Source organism: Trachypithecus francoisi, unplaced genomic scaffold (genome assembly GCF_009764315.1).
Source record: "Trachypithecus francoisi isolate TF-2019V2 unplaced genomic scaffold, Tfra_2.0 Lachesis_group12, whole genome shotgun sequence".
Lineage (NCBI taxonomy): Eukaryota > Metazoa > Chordata > Mammalia > Primates > Cercopithecidae > Trachypithecus > Trachypithecus francoisi.
In genome coordinates, this window is record NW_022681457.1 from 46,405,990 (window position 1) to 46,425,517 (window position 19,528).

Sequence of the window (19,528 nt, forward strand, 5' to 3'; positions counted from 1 at the left end):
CCATAAAGAAATTAAGACCCTCATTCCAGAGAGGTCCTACCCCATACCCATGAAAAGAAATCCTTCGCAGAGAGAGGCCAAGAAAAATCTGAACAGACAGACCTTGCTGAGTTTTCCCACTCAGTCCATTTGCATTAGCTCATGCCCTTTATTCTAATCACAGTTCTACATAGCTGTCCATACTTTGTTGAACCTAAGCACAAAAATGGACAGTTTTTCCTGTATCTTTGGGTTTTCATTCTGAAACCTCCCATGTCAGGTAAAATTATGATCAAACACATTTTAAAAGGCAGAGATCCCTTTCTTCAGAATAAATCCCAATTCGAATCCCAATTTTTAAATAGATAACACAAGGATATCCTGGTTGAAGTGGGAGTGGAGGCTCAGGCCCCTTTGACACCCAGCATCACTACCCCTCAGACCCCAGAAACATCTCTGTCCAACCCTAGAGTTCTGCAGGAAATGGTTTGAATCCACTGCTCAAGACATTCTTAATTTTATTGTGGGATTAAGTCAAACCACCAGAGTGATACACATTTGAACAGTGATTAGGCTCTTGTAGAATTAATTCTCTGAAAGTACTAAATCAAATGTGCTCAAATTGTATTGAGATACCTTATTTTAAAATTAAATGAAACTTAAGAAGTAACCCAAAGACCTGTGCTACCTGGAATCATATGTAGTAAAGTGGCCAAAAGTGCAGACTTCGGAGCTAGGCTACCTGGGTTTGAATCCCAGCTCTGCCATTTATTAATTGTGTCATCTGATGCAAGTTATTTAACCTCTTGTGCCTTTGCTTCCTTATCTGTAAAAGGGAGATGAAGACAATAATATTACCTACCTCAGAGAATGCAGGGAGAAATTAATGAAATCAAGCAATTACAAGAAAGTTATTTATTATTTATAAAGAGCCATGGAAAATCCTTTCCTTTAGCCCTCAGTATTAAGAAAATTTGTCGGGCGCAGTGGTTCATGCATGTAATCCTAGCATTTTAGGAAGCCAAGGCAGGCAGATCGCTTGAGCTCAGGAGTTCAATACATGGTGAAACCCCGTCTCTACAAAAATACAGAAATTAGCCGGGTGTGGTGGCACGCACGTGTAGTTCCAGCTACTTGAGGGGCTGAGGCAGGAAAATCACTTGAACCTGGGAGGTCAAGGCTGCAGTGAACTGGGATTGCACCACTGTACTCCAGCCTGGGTGGAAAAGTGAGACCCTGTCTAAAAAAAAAAAAAAAAGAAGAAGAAAAGAAAATTTATCTATACCCTGAAAACTGAATTATTTTTATTTTGAAAACATTGTAAGTTCTTCTTTATTGTGGTAAAATGTAAAGCTAGGTCTCCACTTCTCTTTCAGGGCCCAACGGAAGCACACTAGTCAATCTTTCCCACTGAAAGCACGCAAAGTCTCAGAATTTTTTGCAACAGAGATCTCCAGGTAGTTACTCTTAAGACATCAAAGTTGGCACATAAGTACAGCCTACTATTCTCCCACGGCTAGAAGTACTCCTTCCAGTAATCCACCCTGTATTCTATGTGGGAGAAACAGCAAAACCAAGGAAATAAATACAGAGAAATACCAAGCATATTCATGAAATAGCAGATATTCAAGAAGTCAGTGTAAGTTTTTATTTATCAAACACTAATATTGATAAATATTAACTCTAAACAATTTAAATTCCTTTTAAATTTTAAAACATTTTACCATTCTAAACATTATAAAATACTATTAATATTAAATAATATGAATTTCAGAGTAGCCCTTTGAAGTAGATACTACTATCCTTGTCTTACAGATAAGAAAATTGAGGCAAAGAGAAGTTAAGAAACTGCTCAAGATCACACAGCCAGTAAATGGTAACCCAGGCAGTCCAACTGCAGAGGCCAACTTTCAATAACCCTGTGACCATGCTTCTCTTTGAGGGTAAGAAAGAGACAATGTCAGAGCCAGACTCTAGGGGCATTAACCTGCTAGGAGGAAGCAGGATGAACTAGGAGGGTGAACAATAATAATTACTATTATGTGTTAAACACTTATTATATGTTAGGCACTGTACTATTTTACTTATGTTCTTTAATTCTCACAATTATTTGAGATCAACACAATTATTATTTCCATTTTAAAGATAAAGTAATTAAGGAACAAAGAGATTAAGCAATGACACCAGATAGTAACTGGCAGAGCTAGGACTCAAATCCAGTTCTACCTGACTCCAAACTCACATTCTTAACTACTCACAAGATATGACTTTAAGTTACATACGTGAAAAACAATAGGAATGAAGAAGTAAAACCAATGCAGGACATATTGTGAAGCAGGAATCCATGAAGTTTAGCAACTGTTTCAGCTGTATCAGAGAAAGGGGAGGAGTCAGAGATTACTAAGGTTTGAAGGGTGAGTAGCTTGAAGAAGTGACACTGTTCAAAGAAACAGGGAAGTCAGAAAGAGCCAAGGTTTGGAGAAGAAGATGAGTTCATACTTAGACAACCCTCATTTCTAAGCAGGGAAATACTGTATGGAGAAGAGAGCTACCAATTTCATGTTAGTTTATGCCACTCAGCCATCCAGATTCTCCAAACCCCATACAGAGACTGGACTAGAACTCCTGGTTCTTGTCCGCCTGAACAGATTTTTCTGACCTCCTCTACTATTTGAACAATCAGCCCAATTTTAAAAGTTAAGTCAGAAGGAAAAATTAAAAAGAGTGATTGAAAAGGGGGTGGCCTTTTTTCTCCAGGAGTTTCTGGTCTGTGCTTAATTCTAAAGCAACCAACACATGTCTCTGCAGAACAGCCAGCAGCATTTTGGCACAAGATATTCATGGATTATCATAATAGGCAATGCTAACCAACTTAGCAGAAATAAGAATGTAACACTTTTGTGAGAACTACTGCTTACTCTACACCCACCATGATCACCAAAAGTTTTCTCTGAAAAAAAACTCATGATTTGTGGTTAGAATGTCAGGTTTCTGCCATTAATTAGTTATGTGACCTAAGCAAGTGACTTGATTTTTCTGTGCTCATGTAGTTCCCTCCTCTACTAACTGAGTGGGTTGGCTATATTCAATGTAACTCAGATTTAACTAACATTTACTCAGCCAATGCTAGGATTCTTTCTAACACTTTATATTCCATTTTTCAAAATGGTAGAAAGAGGCAAAAGGTCTTGAGCCTTTGAGAGCTGAAAGCAGTGCTGTAGTTCCTTTCATGCAATTCTCTTAGTTTATAAACCAAGAAAGTGAGACCCAGAATCTTGACTTATTGTGGATAAAAAGCTAGTTAGCAACCAAGTCCAATCTAGAACTGAGCCCTGATTTGCCTTCTTGGGCTTTTCCCGCTATACCACAGTGTCCTTTCTACCCTGCTAGTTTAGGAATGTTTGTCTTAGATCAACTCAGAATGAGTTACAAAAGGAAAAAATACAAAGCCTGGCTGATCGGAGAGAGATTTATGTGTTGGATTTAAGTTGTTATAAAATAAAATCCCATAACACTTCAACTGCAACATAAAAGTATTAGGCTATTACATGCTTTTTATAGCACAGTATAATGGCTAAAGCTTAAGGCAGAACTTCTGTTCTTACTGCCATAGACACAGCCTAACTTCCAAAAGGTTACTCTGAAGTTGTGAATCCTGAGACAACAGAAGAAAGGTGATGGTGCCCTCCCCCAACCCCCGCCAACCTGGGTAGCTCACTTGGCCAAGTCTGCATTTGGTGCCTACTTTTACTTTGCCACTGGAGGAGCAAAGGAGGTAAAAGACGTTCAGAGTCAGGTAGACAGGAAAGAAGGGGGGTGAGGGAGGGTGCCAGCCAAGCCCTTCAGCAGCAGTGCAGATCTCCATCTCTAATTCCCCATCTCTTTACTTCTGACTGTAAGAAGCATATAAAAATAGGGGAACAACAAACACAAAATTCAAAAACAGAAACTCTAGTGAGAGATGGTGTGGCACCTGCCGTAGGCAGAAGTACACACTGTCTACCCCAAGAGCTGGCTCTGCTCACAACTTCCTTGCTGAGCTGTGAGGTTTAATAAGACCACCTGGTCAATGCGTTAGGTTCCTTAGACACAGTCATTAAATGAGCACAGAAAGACTAATAAATAGAACTAATTCATTGTTTTTCTAAATAAGAGTCTTTCTACCTTCTAAAGGAGTAAAAATGAAAAAGATAAATTTAACCACATTCAGCTAGGCACGGTAGCTCACACCTGTAATCCCAGCACTTTGGGAGGCTGAGGTAGGCAGATCACCTGAGGTTGGGAGTTCAAGACCAGCCTGACCAACATGGAGAAACCCCTACTAAAAATATAAAAATTAAATACAAAATTTAATTGTATCTAAAAATACAAAATTAGCCAGGTATGGTGGCACATGCCTGTAATCCCAGCTACTCAGGAGGCTAAAGCAAAAGAATTGCTTGAACCCAGGAGGCAGAGGTTGTGGTGAGTGGAGATTGAGCCATTGCACTCCAGCCTGGGCAACAAGAGCGAAACTCTGTCTCCAAAAACAACAACAACAACAACAATAAAAATTTAACCACATTTTTCCTTTGAGGTAAAACAATCTGGACCATCAAATAGCTGCCCACTCTGAACACAAACGAGCATATCTCCTCTGACACTTGCATGTCAAGTCTTTCTAAGGTCCTTTTCTAATTGATAGGCTTTATTATATTCACAATCCTACATCTGATGTACATAATACACCTTTTATTCTAAAATGAATATTTTAAAATCACACTAGTGTTCATTCATTTATTTATTCATCAGCAAATATTTATTGAGTATCACCTATGTGCCAGGCACTGTTCTGAATGCTAGGAATACAACAGTGAACAAAATAAACAAAAATCCTGTGCTCATGGAGCTCACTTCTAGTTGAAATCTCTCCGTCTTTATTTTCCAAGTACTCAATTTAATAAATTCTTGTTAGCCCAGGCGCAGTGGCTCACGCCTGTAATCCCAGCACTTTGGGAGGCCAAGGCGGGCAGATCACCTGAGGTTGGGAGTTCAAGACCAACCTGACCAACACGGAGAAACCCCGTCTCTACTAAAAATAAAAAACTAACTGGGCATGGTGGCATGTGCCCGTAATCCCAGCTACTTGGGAGGCTGATGCAGGGGAATCTCTTGAACCCAGGAGGCGGGGGTTGTGGTAAGCTGAGATCACGCCACTGCACTCCAGCCTGGGTAACAAGAGTGAAAATTCATCTCATAAATAAATAAATAAATAAATAAATAAATACTTGTTGAATGAATAACAAATAATATTTGGGATAATCTGTGAGAATCAGATGAATTATACATATTGTCTGTGAGCCATATAGAATCTAAGATAAAATGTATGAATTTAATTAATCCTTGAATTTTTACCTCCATTTCCTGTCAAGTCTCTTTTTCACTTCTGCCAGCCTGCTGCAAAATAAAATAATTTCCTAGGAAATACTTCTTCCAAGGCACAGAGTATAAAATATCAACAAAGGCCGGGCGCGGTGGCTCAAGCCTGTAATCCCAGCACTTTGGGAGGCCGAGACGGGCGGATCACGAGGTCAGGAGATCGAGATCATCCTGGCTAACACGGTGAAACCCCGTCTTTACTAAAAAATACAAAAAACTAGCCGGGCGAGGTGGCGGCGCCTGTAGTCCCAGCTACTCGGGAGGCTGAGGCAGGAGAATGGCATAAACCCGGGAGGCGGAGCTTGCTGTGAGCTGAGATCCGGCCACCGCACTCCAGCCTGGGCGACAGAGCGAGACTCCGTCTCAAAAAAATAAAATAAAATAAAATAAAATATCAACAAGGCCGGTCACAGTGGCTCACGCCTGTAATCCCAGCACTTTGGGAGGCCAAGGCAGGCAGATCATGAGGTCAAGAGTTCGAGACCAGCCTGGCTAACATGGTGAAATCCCGTCTCTACTAAAAATACAAAAATTAGCTGGGCATGATGGTGGGGGCCTGTAATCCCAGTTACTTGGGAGGCTGAGGCAGGAGAATCGTTTGAACCCAGGAAGCAGAGGTTGCAGTGAGCCGAGATCACACCATTGCACTCCAACCTAGGCAACAGGGCAAGACTCCGTTAAAAAAAAAAAGAAAAAGAAAAAGAAAAAAAAAAGCCAACAAAGAGAAAGAGGCCCTTACAAACAGAAAAGAAGAGAGAGAGCCTGGTAGTGATCACCCTCATTAAGTGAAGTCCTACAGTTAGAGACCTCGTGCCTCTATGCCAAGCATCAAATGTTTAAAGACCCAATAAAGTAGCATTTCAAAAACCAACACTAAACAAATTAATAACCTGGCTGAACACTTACTTCAAGGAGGTTCAGAGTTGGCCCTCTAGAGCATGGCCTTGGGGGTTCCATGTTGGTTTACGTTCATCTGGACCCGGTGCAGTACTGCTGACTTCCGTTCAGAGGCAACTTCATTTTCATGTTGTCCTGGGTGGTGCAGCCTGAGGAGGGGCGGGTCAGGCAAACAGGTGTTTCGTAATGCAGTCAGGTACAGAGCAAGTCCTTTGCCTCTGGGAAGTAAAGTTAAAAGGATAAGAGATTATGAGAGAAATCCACTACAGCATCAAGAAATGGTAGCAAATGTGGAAATGTGGACATCAAAGCCTGGGTAATTAGTAAAGCAAATCTCCAAAGAATAAAATGGATGAAGTCATCTTTCACATTCCCCTTCTAAGCTGACTGGATGAAAGAATAAAGGGATTTATTATTTTATCAGGAAATCAAAAAAGAGAGAGGGAAAGAAGAAATATCAGCATGTCACAAGCATTTGCTAGCAAAAATAATGCTAAATTTGTCTCAAGGTAGCTTCTACTTAGAAGGCAAACCTATAATAAAAGGAACGAAATAGGCTTTCTTTGCCATCACTAAAGCTAACTACCATTTATATTACTACCAGCTACATTCATATCCAAAGAAAACAGATGAAGTCAAACACAAGTTTTCAAATACTACCAAGGATATACAGGTAAAAAGAAATCACAGGCCGGGAGCAGTGGTTCGCACCTGTAATCCCAGCACATTGGGAGGCCAAGGTGAGAGGATCGACTTGAATCCAGGAGTTTGAAACCAGCCTGGGTAACCCTAGGAAACCTAGTCTTTTAAGGAAAAAAAAAAATTTAGCCAGGCATGGTGGCATGTGCCTGTAGTCCCATCTACTCAGTAGGACGCTGAGGCAGAAGGATTGCTTGAGCCCAGGGGGTCAAGGCTGCAGAAAGCCATTATCAAACTGCTCCACTCCAACCTGGGTGACAGAGTGAGACCTCATCTCAACAAAGAAATCACAGCAAGTAAACTACAAACATGAACAAGAATAGAAAGTGGTTCTGTGGGGTCCAGAATATAAGCTACTTCCATCATGAGGATAGTAGTAAGAGGTGGGTCCAAATCTTGATTCCCATCTTTGGTTATCCTCTCAAACAGTCCCCTGTAAGAGGGATAACTTCACTACTTAGTAATGACAAAGCAATTTGAAGCAGTTCTCTGTTTAATTAGAGGAATTCAAATACTGTAATAATGAGCAATAGCTCTAAGATGCATATTAAAATAACATTCAAGACCATTGTGACTTTTGTGAAATGGCCTCTAACACAACATGCAGCTGAAACATCATGTATCAGAATGGTTTGGGAACGGGAAATGGATGGGGGAACGGGGGTGCAGGTTTATGAGGAGAGGAGGCATAAGTGCCCCTTTTTTTAGTATTTTATTGTCGTTGTTGACTAATTCCAATTGTTTGCTTTTGAATGCTTAAAAATATTTTAAGGGTATTGATTCCACCTTCTCTTTCAAATTTTCAATTCTCTCTCCAACTTCCTTTACTGACTTTCCCTTCCTTTCAGTGCCTTTATTCTCCCTGTTTGCCTCAGTCTTCTCTGTACTGCAAAGTTCCAAGTTTCTGTGGCAGAGAAATAAATTAGGTAAGGAGAGGGAAAGAGAGTGTGATCAGGATTAGAGGAAAATTTTAGCTTCCTTGGTCCCTGATTCTATCAGAACATCTATGTAACCTGGTGAAAATAATTGCAGAATGTGGCAGTCATGGAAGCTTAGGAAAGAAACTCCACCATTATAAATTCCAGCCAAGAAACATGTTAAAACATTCAGTCATTTATTGCACCCACATACAATCCACCATCTGGATTCACATTACATAAAAGCATACAGAAAGCTTTGCATGCCAGAAGTTGAAGGTGTGCATGAAAAAGTTGACTAAATCACCCCTAGCCAGTGACTGAAAAGCCAGTGTTGCAGATGAACACGCTGTGTGATGGGAAGTGTGGCTTCTGATAGCTCTTTCGGATGATTTGAAAAATGCATGAAGATTGTTCATCTTCAGATACAAGCATCATCATTGCTGATATTACAGTGACTAAAAGAGCTACTGTGTACCCAGGAAAGCAACCCAATACATCTAGTAGTAAATTTATACTACCCATCTGTGGGTAAAATATAAAACAAAACATAAAAATGAAATGATTATAAAGAATGATAATAAAGATATGTTGAAAGGCACCATCATTTTTATTACTAAGCTACTGAAGTATTGTGAATTGTTAACTTGCTTTATGTTCCTCCTTTGTGCCTTTTCATTTTTGTTCTATCTCCAACCTGCACCTCCCATCCCCCAACATTCAAGCACATAGATAATTATGTGTTTATGGCCTCTGAGTAGCTTTGGGGCAGGATGGGAAGCATAAGAGGCCTGCAAGTCTTTCTCATTATTCTTCCAAAGTCTTGGGATAACACAAGTGTTTTTGTGAAGGAGATGTTTCTATATTAAACATAAAAAAGTGTCATGATCAGAAATATAAAGTTAAAAGGACTTTCACAAGTAGAGATTCCTCCTGTTCCAGGTTGGTGACTGAGGGGAGAAGAGAAGGAGAATGAAGAAGGTCTACAGGTTCTGAGAGCAAAGCAAATGTAAGTCCATTTCTTGCCAGCACACAGGTTCAGCACCAAGACCCAGAGAGATAAAGTCTGTCTGCTGTGTCTAGGCTGATAGGAGTACAACAACCTTAGTACAAATTTTCCAGCAATTTTCAGCAGATAAAAGTAAGTTGATCATCCTCCCAGGTGATAGATAAATTAAGGTTCTTAGCTTAGAAGCGAACTGCACCTGACTTGAGCAGAATTTGTTACCTCAAGTAAACATGGAATTTACTAGAACATTATGGGGAAGTTCAGGAAATCAAAGGCAATCTGGGAACACCTAGCTTCAGAAAGTGAAATAACTTCGGTAACCTGGATAACCGAAAGTGCAGCACCATCCCCTTGGGGTGCTGATACCAGATGGATCAAACCTAATCTTGTCCTATCCTTAAGTCACCCCTCACAAAATTTAAATTCCTGAAGGAGTTGGAAGACCCTTGCTTAGATCCCTTGCACAACCTTCAGCCAAGGAGGGTAAGACAATTTATTTCATAGTGGTAGGACACTGTAGGCATTGGGGGTGGGTAAGTCCCCAAAAGAAAATCAGGTGCTATTACAAAAAAAAAAAAAAAGAATGGATGCTGAGTAGGCATAAAAAACATATGCTCACTGCAAATGGCCACTTTAGAAATACAAAAATCTCATATATTTAATTACTTTTTAATACATTGCTTATGTGTGAAAATCAATTGGAAGAAGTTGGAGTTCAATTTGTCTGAACACTAAATTCATTGTGTCATTCCTGCTTCTAACTATTTATTGGCTCACCATTACCTCCAGTAAAGCTCCAAATTCCTTCATATTCTTCTAGTCTCCCCTACTCAACCCTTCTCAACTTTAATTCTCTTCCTTCCCTGCACCTATGTCCCCATAATATTAAGAGATTTGCATTTCCTTGAACACATTATCCTGTTTCATATTTATGACTCTTTACACATGCTGCTCTCTCTGTTCAGAATCTCCCTCCCTATTCCTTGTCTTCCTGGAGAACTTACTCAATTCAAACACCTCCTCTTTAGGGAAACTTCTAGGGTACCCTTTTCTCCCTAACACTCTTTCCTCCACCATTTTTTTTTCTTCATCTCAGTTTCCCCACTGTATATCTTGCACATGCCTCTAGTTTTTATTTTACTGTGTTGTAATCATTTGTTTTTATGTTTGTCTCCCCTACAAGTCTGTGAGCTTTTAGGGACAGGTTCTGAAAAAATGGGTGTTAAGTGAGTGAAAGAACTAATGAACTTTCCAATCAGACACTGTCTTAGTCCATTTGGATTACTCTAAAGGAATATCTGAGGCTGGGTAATTTATTTTATTTTATTTATTTATTTTTGAGACTGGCCCAGGCTGGAGTGCAGTGGCATGATCTCGGCTCACTGCAACCTCCACCTTCCAGGTTCAAGCCATCTTCCTGCCTCAGCCTCCCGAGTAGCTGGGACTACAGGCACCTACCACCACACTCAGCTAATTTTTGTATTTTTGGTAGAGACAGGGTTTCACCAGATTGGCCAGGCTGGTCTCAAACTCCTGACCTCAAGTCGTCTGCCCACCTCAGCCTCCCAAAGTGTTAGCATTACAGGCATGAGCCATCGCACCTGGCCTGGGTAATGTATTTATTTATTTATTTATTTATTTATTTATATTATACTTTAAGTTCTAGGGTACATGTGCATAACGTGCAGGTTTGTTACATATGTATACTTGTGCCATGTTGGTGTGCTGCACCCATCAACTCGTCAGCACCCATCAATTCATCATTTATATAACTCCCAATGCAATCCCTCCCCCTCCCCCCTCCCCATGATAGGCCCCGATGTGTGCTGTTCCCCTTCCCGAGTCCAAGTGATGTCATTGTTCAGTTCCCACCTATGAGTGAGAACATGTGGTGTCTGGTTTTTCTGTTCTTGTGACAGTTTGCTAAGAATGATGGTTTCCAGCTGCATCCATGTCCCTACAAAGGACGCAAACCCATCCTTTTTTATGGCTGCATAATATTCCATGGTGTATATGTGCCACATTTTCTTAATCCAGTCTGTCACAGATGGACATTTGGGTTGATTCCAAGTCTTTGCTATTGTGAATAGTGCCGCAATAAACATACATGTGCATGTGTCTTTATAGCAGCATGATTTATAATCCTTTGGGTATATACCCAGTAGTGCGATGGCTGGGTCATATGGTACATCTAGTTCTAGATCCTTGAGGAATCGCCATACTGTTTTCCATAATGGTTGAACTAGTTTACAATCCCACCAACAGTGTAAAAGTGTCCCTATTTCTCCACATCCTCTCCAGCACCTGTTGTCTCCTGACTTTTTAATGATTGCCATTCTAACTGGTGTGAGATGGTATCTCATTGTGGTTTTGATTTGCATTTCTTTGATGGCCAGTGATGATGAGCATTTTTTCAAGTGTCTGTTGGCTGTATGAATGTCTTCTTTTGAGAAATGTCTGTTCATATCCTTTGCCCACTTTTTGATGGGGTTGTTTTTTTTTTCTTGTAAATTTGTTTGAGTTCTTTGTAGATTCTGGATATTAGCCCTTTGTCAGATGAGTAGATTGCAAAAATTTTCTCCCATTCTGTAGGCTGCCTCTTCACTCTGATGGTAGTTTCTTTTGCTGTGCAGAAGCTCTTTAGTTTAATTAGATCCCATTTGTCAATTTTGGCTTTTGCTGCCGTTGCTTTTGGTGTTTTAGACATGAAGTCCTTGCTCATGCCTATGTCCTGAATGGTACTACCTAGGTTTTCTTCTAGGATTTTTATGGTATTAGGTCTAACATTTAAGTCTCTAATCCATCTTGAATTAGTCTTCGTATAAGGAGTAAGGAAAGGATCCAGTTTCAGCTTTCTACTTATGGCTAGCCTATTTTCCCAGCACCATTTATTAAATAGGGAATCCTTTCCCCATTTCTTGTTTCTCTCAGGTTTGTCAAAGATCAGATGGCTGTAGATGTGTGGTATTATTTCTGAGGACTCTGTTCTGTTCCATTGGTCTATATCTCTGTTTTGGTACCAGTACCATGCTGTTTTGGTTACTATAGCCTTGTAGTATAGTTTGAAGTCAGGTAGCGTGATGCCTCCAGCTTTGTTCTTTTGACTTAGGATTGTCTTGGCAATGCGGGCTCTTTTTTGGTTCCATATGAACTTTAAAGCAGTTTTTTCCAATTCTGTGAAGAAACTCATTGGTAGCTTGATGGGGATGGCATTGAATCTATAAATAACCTTGGGCAGTATGGCCATTTTCACGATATTGATTCTTCCTATCCATGAGCATGGTATGTTCTTCCATTTGTTAGTGTCCTCTTTTATTTCACTGAACAGCCCTTCATCCTAAAAACGCTCAATAAATTCGGTATTGATGGAACGTACCTCAAAATAATAAGAGCTATTTATGACAAACCCACAGCCAATATCATACTGAATGGGCAAAAACTGCAAAAATTCCCTTTGAAAACTGGCACAAGACAGGGATGCCCTCTCTCACCACTCCTATTCAACATAGTATTGGAAGTTCTGGCTAGGGCAATCAGGCAAGAGAAAGAAATAAAGGGTATCCAGTTAGGAAAAGAAGGAATCAAATTGTCCCTGTTTGCAGATGACATGATTGTATATTTAGAAAACCCCATTGTCTCAGCCCAAAATCTCCTTAAGCTGATAAGCAACTTCAGCAAAGTCTCAGGATACAAAATTAATGTGCAAAAATCACAAGCATTCTTATACACCAGTAACAGACAAACAGAGAGCCAAATCATGAATGAACTTCCATTCACAATTGCTTCAAAGAGAATCAAATACCTAGGAATCCAACTTACAAGGGATGTAAAGGACCTCTTCAAGGTAATTTATTTTAAAAAGAAGTTTATTTGCCTCATGGTTCTGCAGGTTGTACAAGAAGCATGGTGATGGCGTCTCCTTCTGGTGAGGGCTTCAGGCTGTTTCCACTCATAGTAGAAGGTGAAGGGGAGCCAGCTGTGCAGAGATCACATATTGAGAGAAGCAAGAGAGAGGAAAGGGAGAGGCCATGTTCAACAACCAGCTCTCCCGGAAACTAAGAGAGTGAGGACTCATTCATTACCATGAAGACAGCACCAAGCCATTCATAAGGGATCTATCCCCATGACCCAAACACCTCCCAATAGGCCCCACCTCCAACCCTGAGAATCAAATTTCAACCAGAAGTTTGAAGGAGTCAGATAAACCAAGTTATAGCAGATATCAACATTCCCCAAGGGCCCGCTTTGCCCGGAATCATACATAGCAGGTGTAGTAAGGAAGGATGTTTACTAAAGCAGTAGCTCACTACCAGCGGTATGCAGATTATCAATGGGGAGGGACACATGGTTTCATTAAAATTTCCAAATATTCACTCTCCTTAATCCCCATGGTCACTTGCACGCTTAATGTACCAATGTACCATTTTCTGTCTCCCTTATTTGCCCATATTGTTTCTGCAAATTTTTAATCTATCTTCATTTCAGATCTGTAGTGGTAAAATCCATACTCCAAAATACTATATGCTTAATTACTAATGAAATACTTGGTTTTATATAGTGAATCATTTCATAGCATAGCCCCTAGGAATATGGGCTCAGGAACCAGATGGCCTGGGTGTAGATACTGGCTCTGGTTGCGTGACTCCACAAGACCTTTAACCTCTCTGTGCCTCAGATACCTAATCTGTAAAAATGAGGCCCCTAATAGTACCCAACCCATTAGATTGGTGAGAGGATTAAATCAGTCACAGATGCAAAGCACATAGAACATTGTTTGATCTTAAAAAGAGCTAAATAAATGCTAGTTGCCATTATTATTCCAACAAAATGTACTCCCTACCATAGTATCACAATGTTTTTAATCATTACAATAATCCAGTAAATAAGAAGTATAATAATAGAACGTATGTAAGCAGGAGTTTTATTTGTTGCCACCATAGTAGGATCCAAGTTCTTTAGTGAAGTAATTTTCAGGACATAAGAAGCAATTCAAAACCACTGCAATAGAGAATTACCCTTAAGGAATCAATAAATGAAAGAGGGAAATAGGATAAACAGAATACCAACCTACCCAGCAACATTTCAACATACCTTTTCGTGCAAGAGGTTAGTAAGGGGGAAATAATTAAATATGATTCAAAAGAGGTTACCTAATTTGAAGTAGCGAGACAGGAAGGGAACTCCCCTTTAGGAGGAAAGCAGCAGTTAAAAGAGTCTTGGCTGCGAGCAATGGCTTACGCCTGTCATCCCAGCACGTTGGGACGCTGAGGTGGGCAGCTCACTTGAGCTTGGGAGTTCAAGACCAGCCTGGCCAACATGGCGAAACCCTGTCTCTATGGGGAAAAAAAAAATTAGCAGGGCATGGTGGCGTGCACTTGTAGTCCTGACTACTCCACTGAGGTGAGAGGATTGCTTGAGTTTGCAAGGTCAAGGCTGCACTGAGCTGAGAACGCACCACTGTACGACAGCCTGGACAACAGAGCAAGACTCCATCTTCCCCACCCCCTCCCCCACAAAAAAAACGACTCTTGAACTTTGTGAAAAACAATTTTGCCCCACCTAGCTTGGGGAATTAGAACTAATTAATGAGTCCACTTACTTCATGAATTAGTATTTATGTTTTCAGTCAGTCTTATTTCTTGGGATCAGAACTACAAGGTTTACTAATCAGATACATGTCAGAGAGTCCCATCTCATTTATAATAGTCCCCCCCTTATACTGGTGATACGTTCCAAGACCCCCAGTGAATGCCTGAAACTACAGATAGTACCAAACCCTATATACACTGTTTTTTTTAATTCATACATACCTGTGGTAAAGTTTAATTTATAAATTAGGCACAGTGAGAGATTAATAACAATGACTAATAAAATACAACAATTATAACAATATACTGTAATAAAAGTAATGAGAATGTGGTCTCCCTCTCTCTCAAAATATCTTGTGCTGTATTTACCCATTTTCGGACCATCGTTGACTTCAGGTAAACGAAAGTGCAGAAAGCAAAATCATAGGTAAGAGGAGTCTACTGTCCTTGGAAACTGACTTCTGTTAAAGAAAATTTAAATAATTTATCCTTTCATCACTAGGTCTGTAAGTCCAGTTGAAATTGGGGCCATACAAAACTCACTGTCCTGATTTTCTAGGCATGCTGGTCACTTTGATGTTTTATAACGTGATATGTTATAGTTGTTCAGGAGTTTCCAACTTTATTTCTATGGTAAGATGCTTAGAAATCCAAAGTTTCTCTGTAGTTTTTGCTTATTACAAGTTGACTAAGGACATTCTATTTTATGGCAGTCTTGAAAATAAGCCCTGGCACTAAAGTCTATGGTCAAAGATAGAACCAAGCCTTTAAACTACTAAGATCACTGAAATACTTTGCCCTCCTTCCTAATCTCATAGGGTTAGCTTTTGTTGGGATGTGTATTAATGAGTAAACTAATACTGGCTACAAAAAAAAAAAAAAAAAAAAAAAAACCTTCTGTTTTAGCATTTAAAATGTTTTAAATCTTCACTTATGTTTAAAACAGGATATTTCTGTGTTGCCCAGGCTGGAGTGCAGTGGTGTGATCATAGCTCACTGCAGCCTCAAACTCAAGTGATCCTCCTGCCTCAACCTCCTGAGTAGCTAGAACTACAGGTGTAAACCACCACATCCAGCTAAAAAAATTGTTTTGGTAGACACAGGGTCTCACTATATTGTGGTAGACACAGCCTCACTTGAGGCTAGTCTTGCACTCTCAGCCTCAAGTGATCCTCCTGCCTTGGCCTCCCAAAGTGCTGCGATTGCAGGTGTAAGCCACTGCACCTGGCCTATTTCAGCAAATGTGGAACAATACATGGGGAAAGAGACATGTTACCTTGGAAAATGTCACAGCTAAATGGAATTTGAAATTTGAAGGCTTTTAAGATGACCATAAAGCAGTAATAGTGAATGCTCTTTGTTTTTAGTGTAGCTAAAATATCTCCCTACAACTTCACCTCTACTATACAAATGGGTCAGAAACTCCCTCAATTTCCACAAACTGAAACCTATACACCTGCGTAAAATTTTACCAACCCTTTCCTGCTCTCCTTTTTCCCTAAGGCCAGTTTCTCCTGCTGTGCTCTGAATTCCACCCCACCTGCCTTCTCTCTTGCATGTTCAATTCCTGCTCCTCCTGGTCCCCCATACTGGATCCTTCCTATCAGCTTTCAAACATAGTCTGATCCATAAAGATACTCCCTCAACCCCACTTCCTTCTTATGCTATCACCCTATCCTTGTCCTCCCCTCCACAGACAAACATAAAGAATGTGTCTGCTCTCTACACGTTTTGTTGGTTTTTTTGTTTGTTTGTTTGTTTGTTTGTTTCTTTGAGACAGCGTCTCGCTCTGCCACCCAGGCTTACCTGACCCTTTAGCACCCTCCTTGTTTACCTTCTACCATTCTTTCTTAGTTTCTTTTGCCAACTTTTCGTTCTCTATTCAGCCTTTAATTGTTGGAATTCCTTAATACTAGACCTACTGTTCTTCTTACTCTATGCCCTCCTTAGGGAGTTATATACCTATTGATGCCCTTGATTATTATCTATACAACAGTAACTCCCACAGTTATACCTCTAGCTCAGACTTTTTGGAGCTCCAGGCTACATGTCCAAGTGCCTATTTATAATTTTAGTTATATGTTCAAAAAGTACCTCACATTTGAAATGTGCAAAATCAAATTCAGGGCTTCCTTTCTATCCTAACAACTTAATCCTCTTGACTTTTTTCCCTATCTCACCATCCTTCCATTTTCTCAGTCAGAAATGGGGAATCATCATTGACTCTCTTCTCCCACATTTAATAATTCAGAATGGTAAACTATTCTTTTCCCGTGTTCTCAGAATTGCCACCAATGCTCCAAAGCTGAAGACAATACACATCAAGGAACCCCCATCATTTAAACAGAATCGGTGAGCTACTGAGAGGCAACAGAACTGGCATTGCTCCTCCAAGCATCAGTATCCCATCCTTTCCTTCTCCCTACTGCGTTATCTACATATTATGTGTTGTACGTAAACTAGAGGAACATATGGGAGTCACTGGGGACAAGTAATGTGGCTCTTCCTCTCCCTCAAAGCCAAGTTAAGGAACCCAGTAAAATTACTTGTAAGGACTAGATATACTGATATGAAGGAGATAAAAGCATCTCATTGTTGGGTTGGACATCTATGTAGGCAGTGGAGTTGCTAATCTCTCTCGGCACTAACCCAAACAGGAGAAAAACAAGTACTGGAGAACAAAAAGAAGTGGCACCAGTTGAGGTGCCACTTGGATTGGAGCAAGATGCTTGGATTTTCCAGAAGACACTGAGGAAGAAAGCCAAGCTTGAAGTTAATTGCTGGTACCTGCCCAAGGGGTCTGTGCACCAAATGATGGGACCCCAACACCAAGAGGCTAGGGAGCACATTGCTAAAGAAGGTATCAGAAGAGGTGGGCCTGTCCTACATCAGGGAACTGTGCAGAGTCCCTTGTATGGCTTCCTGAAGAATGCCTCATCAGATAGCGGCAGCATGCGGATGCCTTCCAAACCAAGTATATCAACAGCAGCTCACATTAAGTGGGAGACATTTGTGACTTGTCCCCAGTCCTCCACTCAGCTCCACAGGCCAGGGAACAAAGCAAAACCTATAATAGAGAAGAGTAAAAGCACAGACCATCTGCCAACTCCACTTCCAAGGATGTCCCTCAGTCCTTGACACATGATTGGACTGGAAGGACACTGAGGGAAGGGTGAAGGAAAGGTTTAAGTTGGACATATATAAGATAGGACTAGGTCAGACTGGACTTTTAATAACAGAAAGTAATACAGAAGCTACGATAATCTGCTGAAGATTTTAAGGAATTTGAAGGGAAATATTATCAGCACATTTGAAGATTGTGGTCAGCAACAAAACTAGAATCTTTTTACGTTTAAACTCCACTGAGTTCAGTCCCTTCAATCACTTGGCTACACAATCAATCACAGAGACACCTCTCTACTAGTACTCTTGATCCTCCCCATACTACAGCTAGAGTGCTCTTTCAGACACAGATCTGACCATGTCATGCCCCTACTTAAACCCTTTTAATGGTATACCATTAACATTCCTAGGATAAAGATCTCAATCCTTCCACTACCCCAAAGCCCTGCTTACAGACTCATGGATATGCCTCCACTCTCTCTGTACTCCATCCACATTGGTTTCTCAGGGCCTCGGGCATACCAAATTGAGCCTTCATGTATGCTATTCCACCTGCCAAAACATCCTTCCATACTCCTCCCCTCCTATCCAGTCCATTCGATATCAGCTCATAAATCACTTTCTCAGGAAAGTCTTCCTGAACTAAGCAGGTGTTTCCTTATTATAGACTCTGAAGACACAGCACTCTCCTTCATAATACCAATTATAATAATGATATATCTTTATATAATCATTTTTCAGACATCTGTCATTTCCAGTAGTCTGAAGGAAGACTCCAAGTGTTTTTACTTACCTTTGTATTCCTGGTAAATCACACATGAGCCATCATTGAGAATGCATACAAAAAATATTTGATGAATAAATACATAAATGAAATTACATGCGTTTACTCAAAGTTATTGAGTAGGTCTCCAACTGAGGCATCACTGGTCTTCTCTTATCCTGAGTATCAGCAACTAACGAGATAGGGCTTGCCCTCAGCTCAAACATGAGGCAGGTCCACCTTAGTTCTTGTTTTCTTTGGGAAATCTTCTGATTATAATAATAAACACTAACAATTGGAGATATTTAGTGAGAACATATGAGTGCTAGATAGATTATGCTAAGAGCTTTTCCATGCATTTTTTATCTCATCTACTCATCACAACAACCCCAAAGGCTAGGTGATTTTATTATCTACATGTTTACAGAAGAAAGAAACAGGGGCCTAGAGAAGTTAAGGGACTTGCCCAAGATCACACAGCTACTGAGGATGAGCTGGGACTGGAACCCAGATGTGGCTGATTCTAAAACCTGTGTTCTTAACCATTATAAAACACAGCTTCCAAAACACAGGGATCTCTCTTTACTTAAGATCACAGCACTTACTCAGCATTTACTGGTAGAGACAATCTTCTGACACCTACAGCACTGTTCTTTTCCAATGCCATTCAAAGCCTGGACTGAGATCTAAGATTTAATGTTTGTATATTTTGGTTCTTCATTAGATGTTAAGTTCTTTGCAGAGAGGGGTCTTTACTGTGCTGTGCATCTTTGGTTTCCTTACAAGGTCCATTTCTGGTTTGAATGCTCAAAAACATTTGTAGTATGAATCAATATATGAGTACCAGAACAATCTCATTTAATAGTTTATATAGATGAAATATGCTATATTCATTAAACACAATTCCAGGTTTAGGGAGATTTCCATTTTTAATGAAGATGCCTGTGGATCAATACCGTGACTCCTATTTTAATATGGAATATAATAATACAATGTGCCCCTGGAAAGGATTACACACTATATGTCCTTATCTAGAACAACAAACCTTATGACCTCTTTATGTTAAATGTTGGTTTCACAACAAATGCAGAAATGTTCATGTTAGATTTGAAACAGAATATAAAATAGATGGTAT

At 40.2% G+C, this 19,528-nt stretch overlaps 1 protein-coding gene and 1 long non-coding RNA gene across 2 annotated transcripts in view; one reads left to right on the plus strand and one right to left on the minus strand.

Moving 5' to 3' along the window:
* The window catches only part of LOC117092165 (uricase), a 91,431-nt gene extending 84,914 nt beyond the window's left edge, over nt 1-6,517 (minus strand). Inside the window, exon 1 of the mRNA XM_033225422.1 lies at nt 6,304-6,517. Within this exon, the coding sequence (XP_033081313.1) occupies nt 6,304-6,354 (51 nt within the window). The 5' untranslated portion in view covers nt 6,355-6,517. The remainder of the gene's footprint in view (nt 1-6,303) is intronic.
* On the plus strand, nt 1,798-18,227 carry LOC117092167. The gene is made up of 3 exons (XR_004440655.1): nt 1,798-1,922; nt 8,853-8,919; nt 16,791-18,227. It is a non-coding gene; the product is annotated as an uncharacterized LOC117092167 (long non-coding RNA).
* Nucleotides 18,228-19,528: the final 1,301 nt, after the last annotated feature.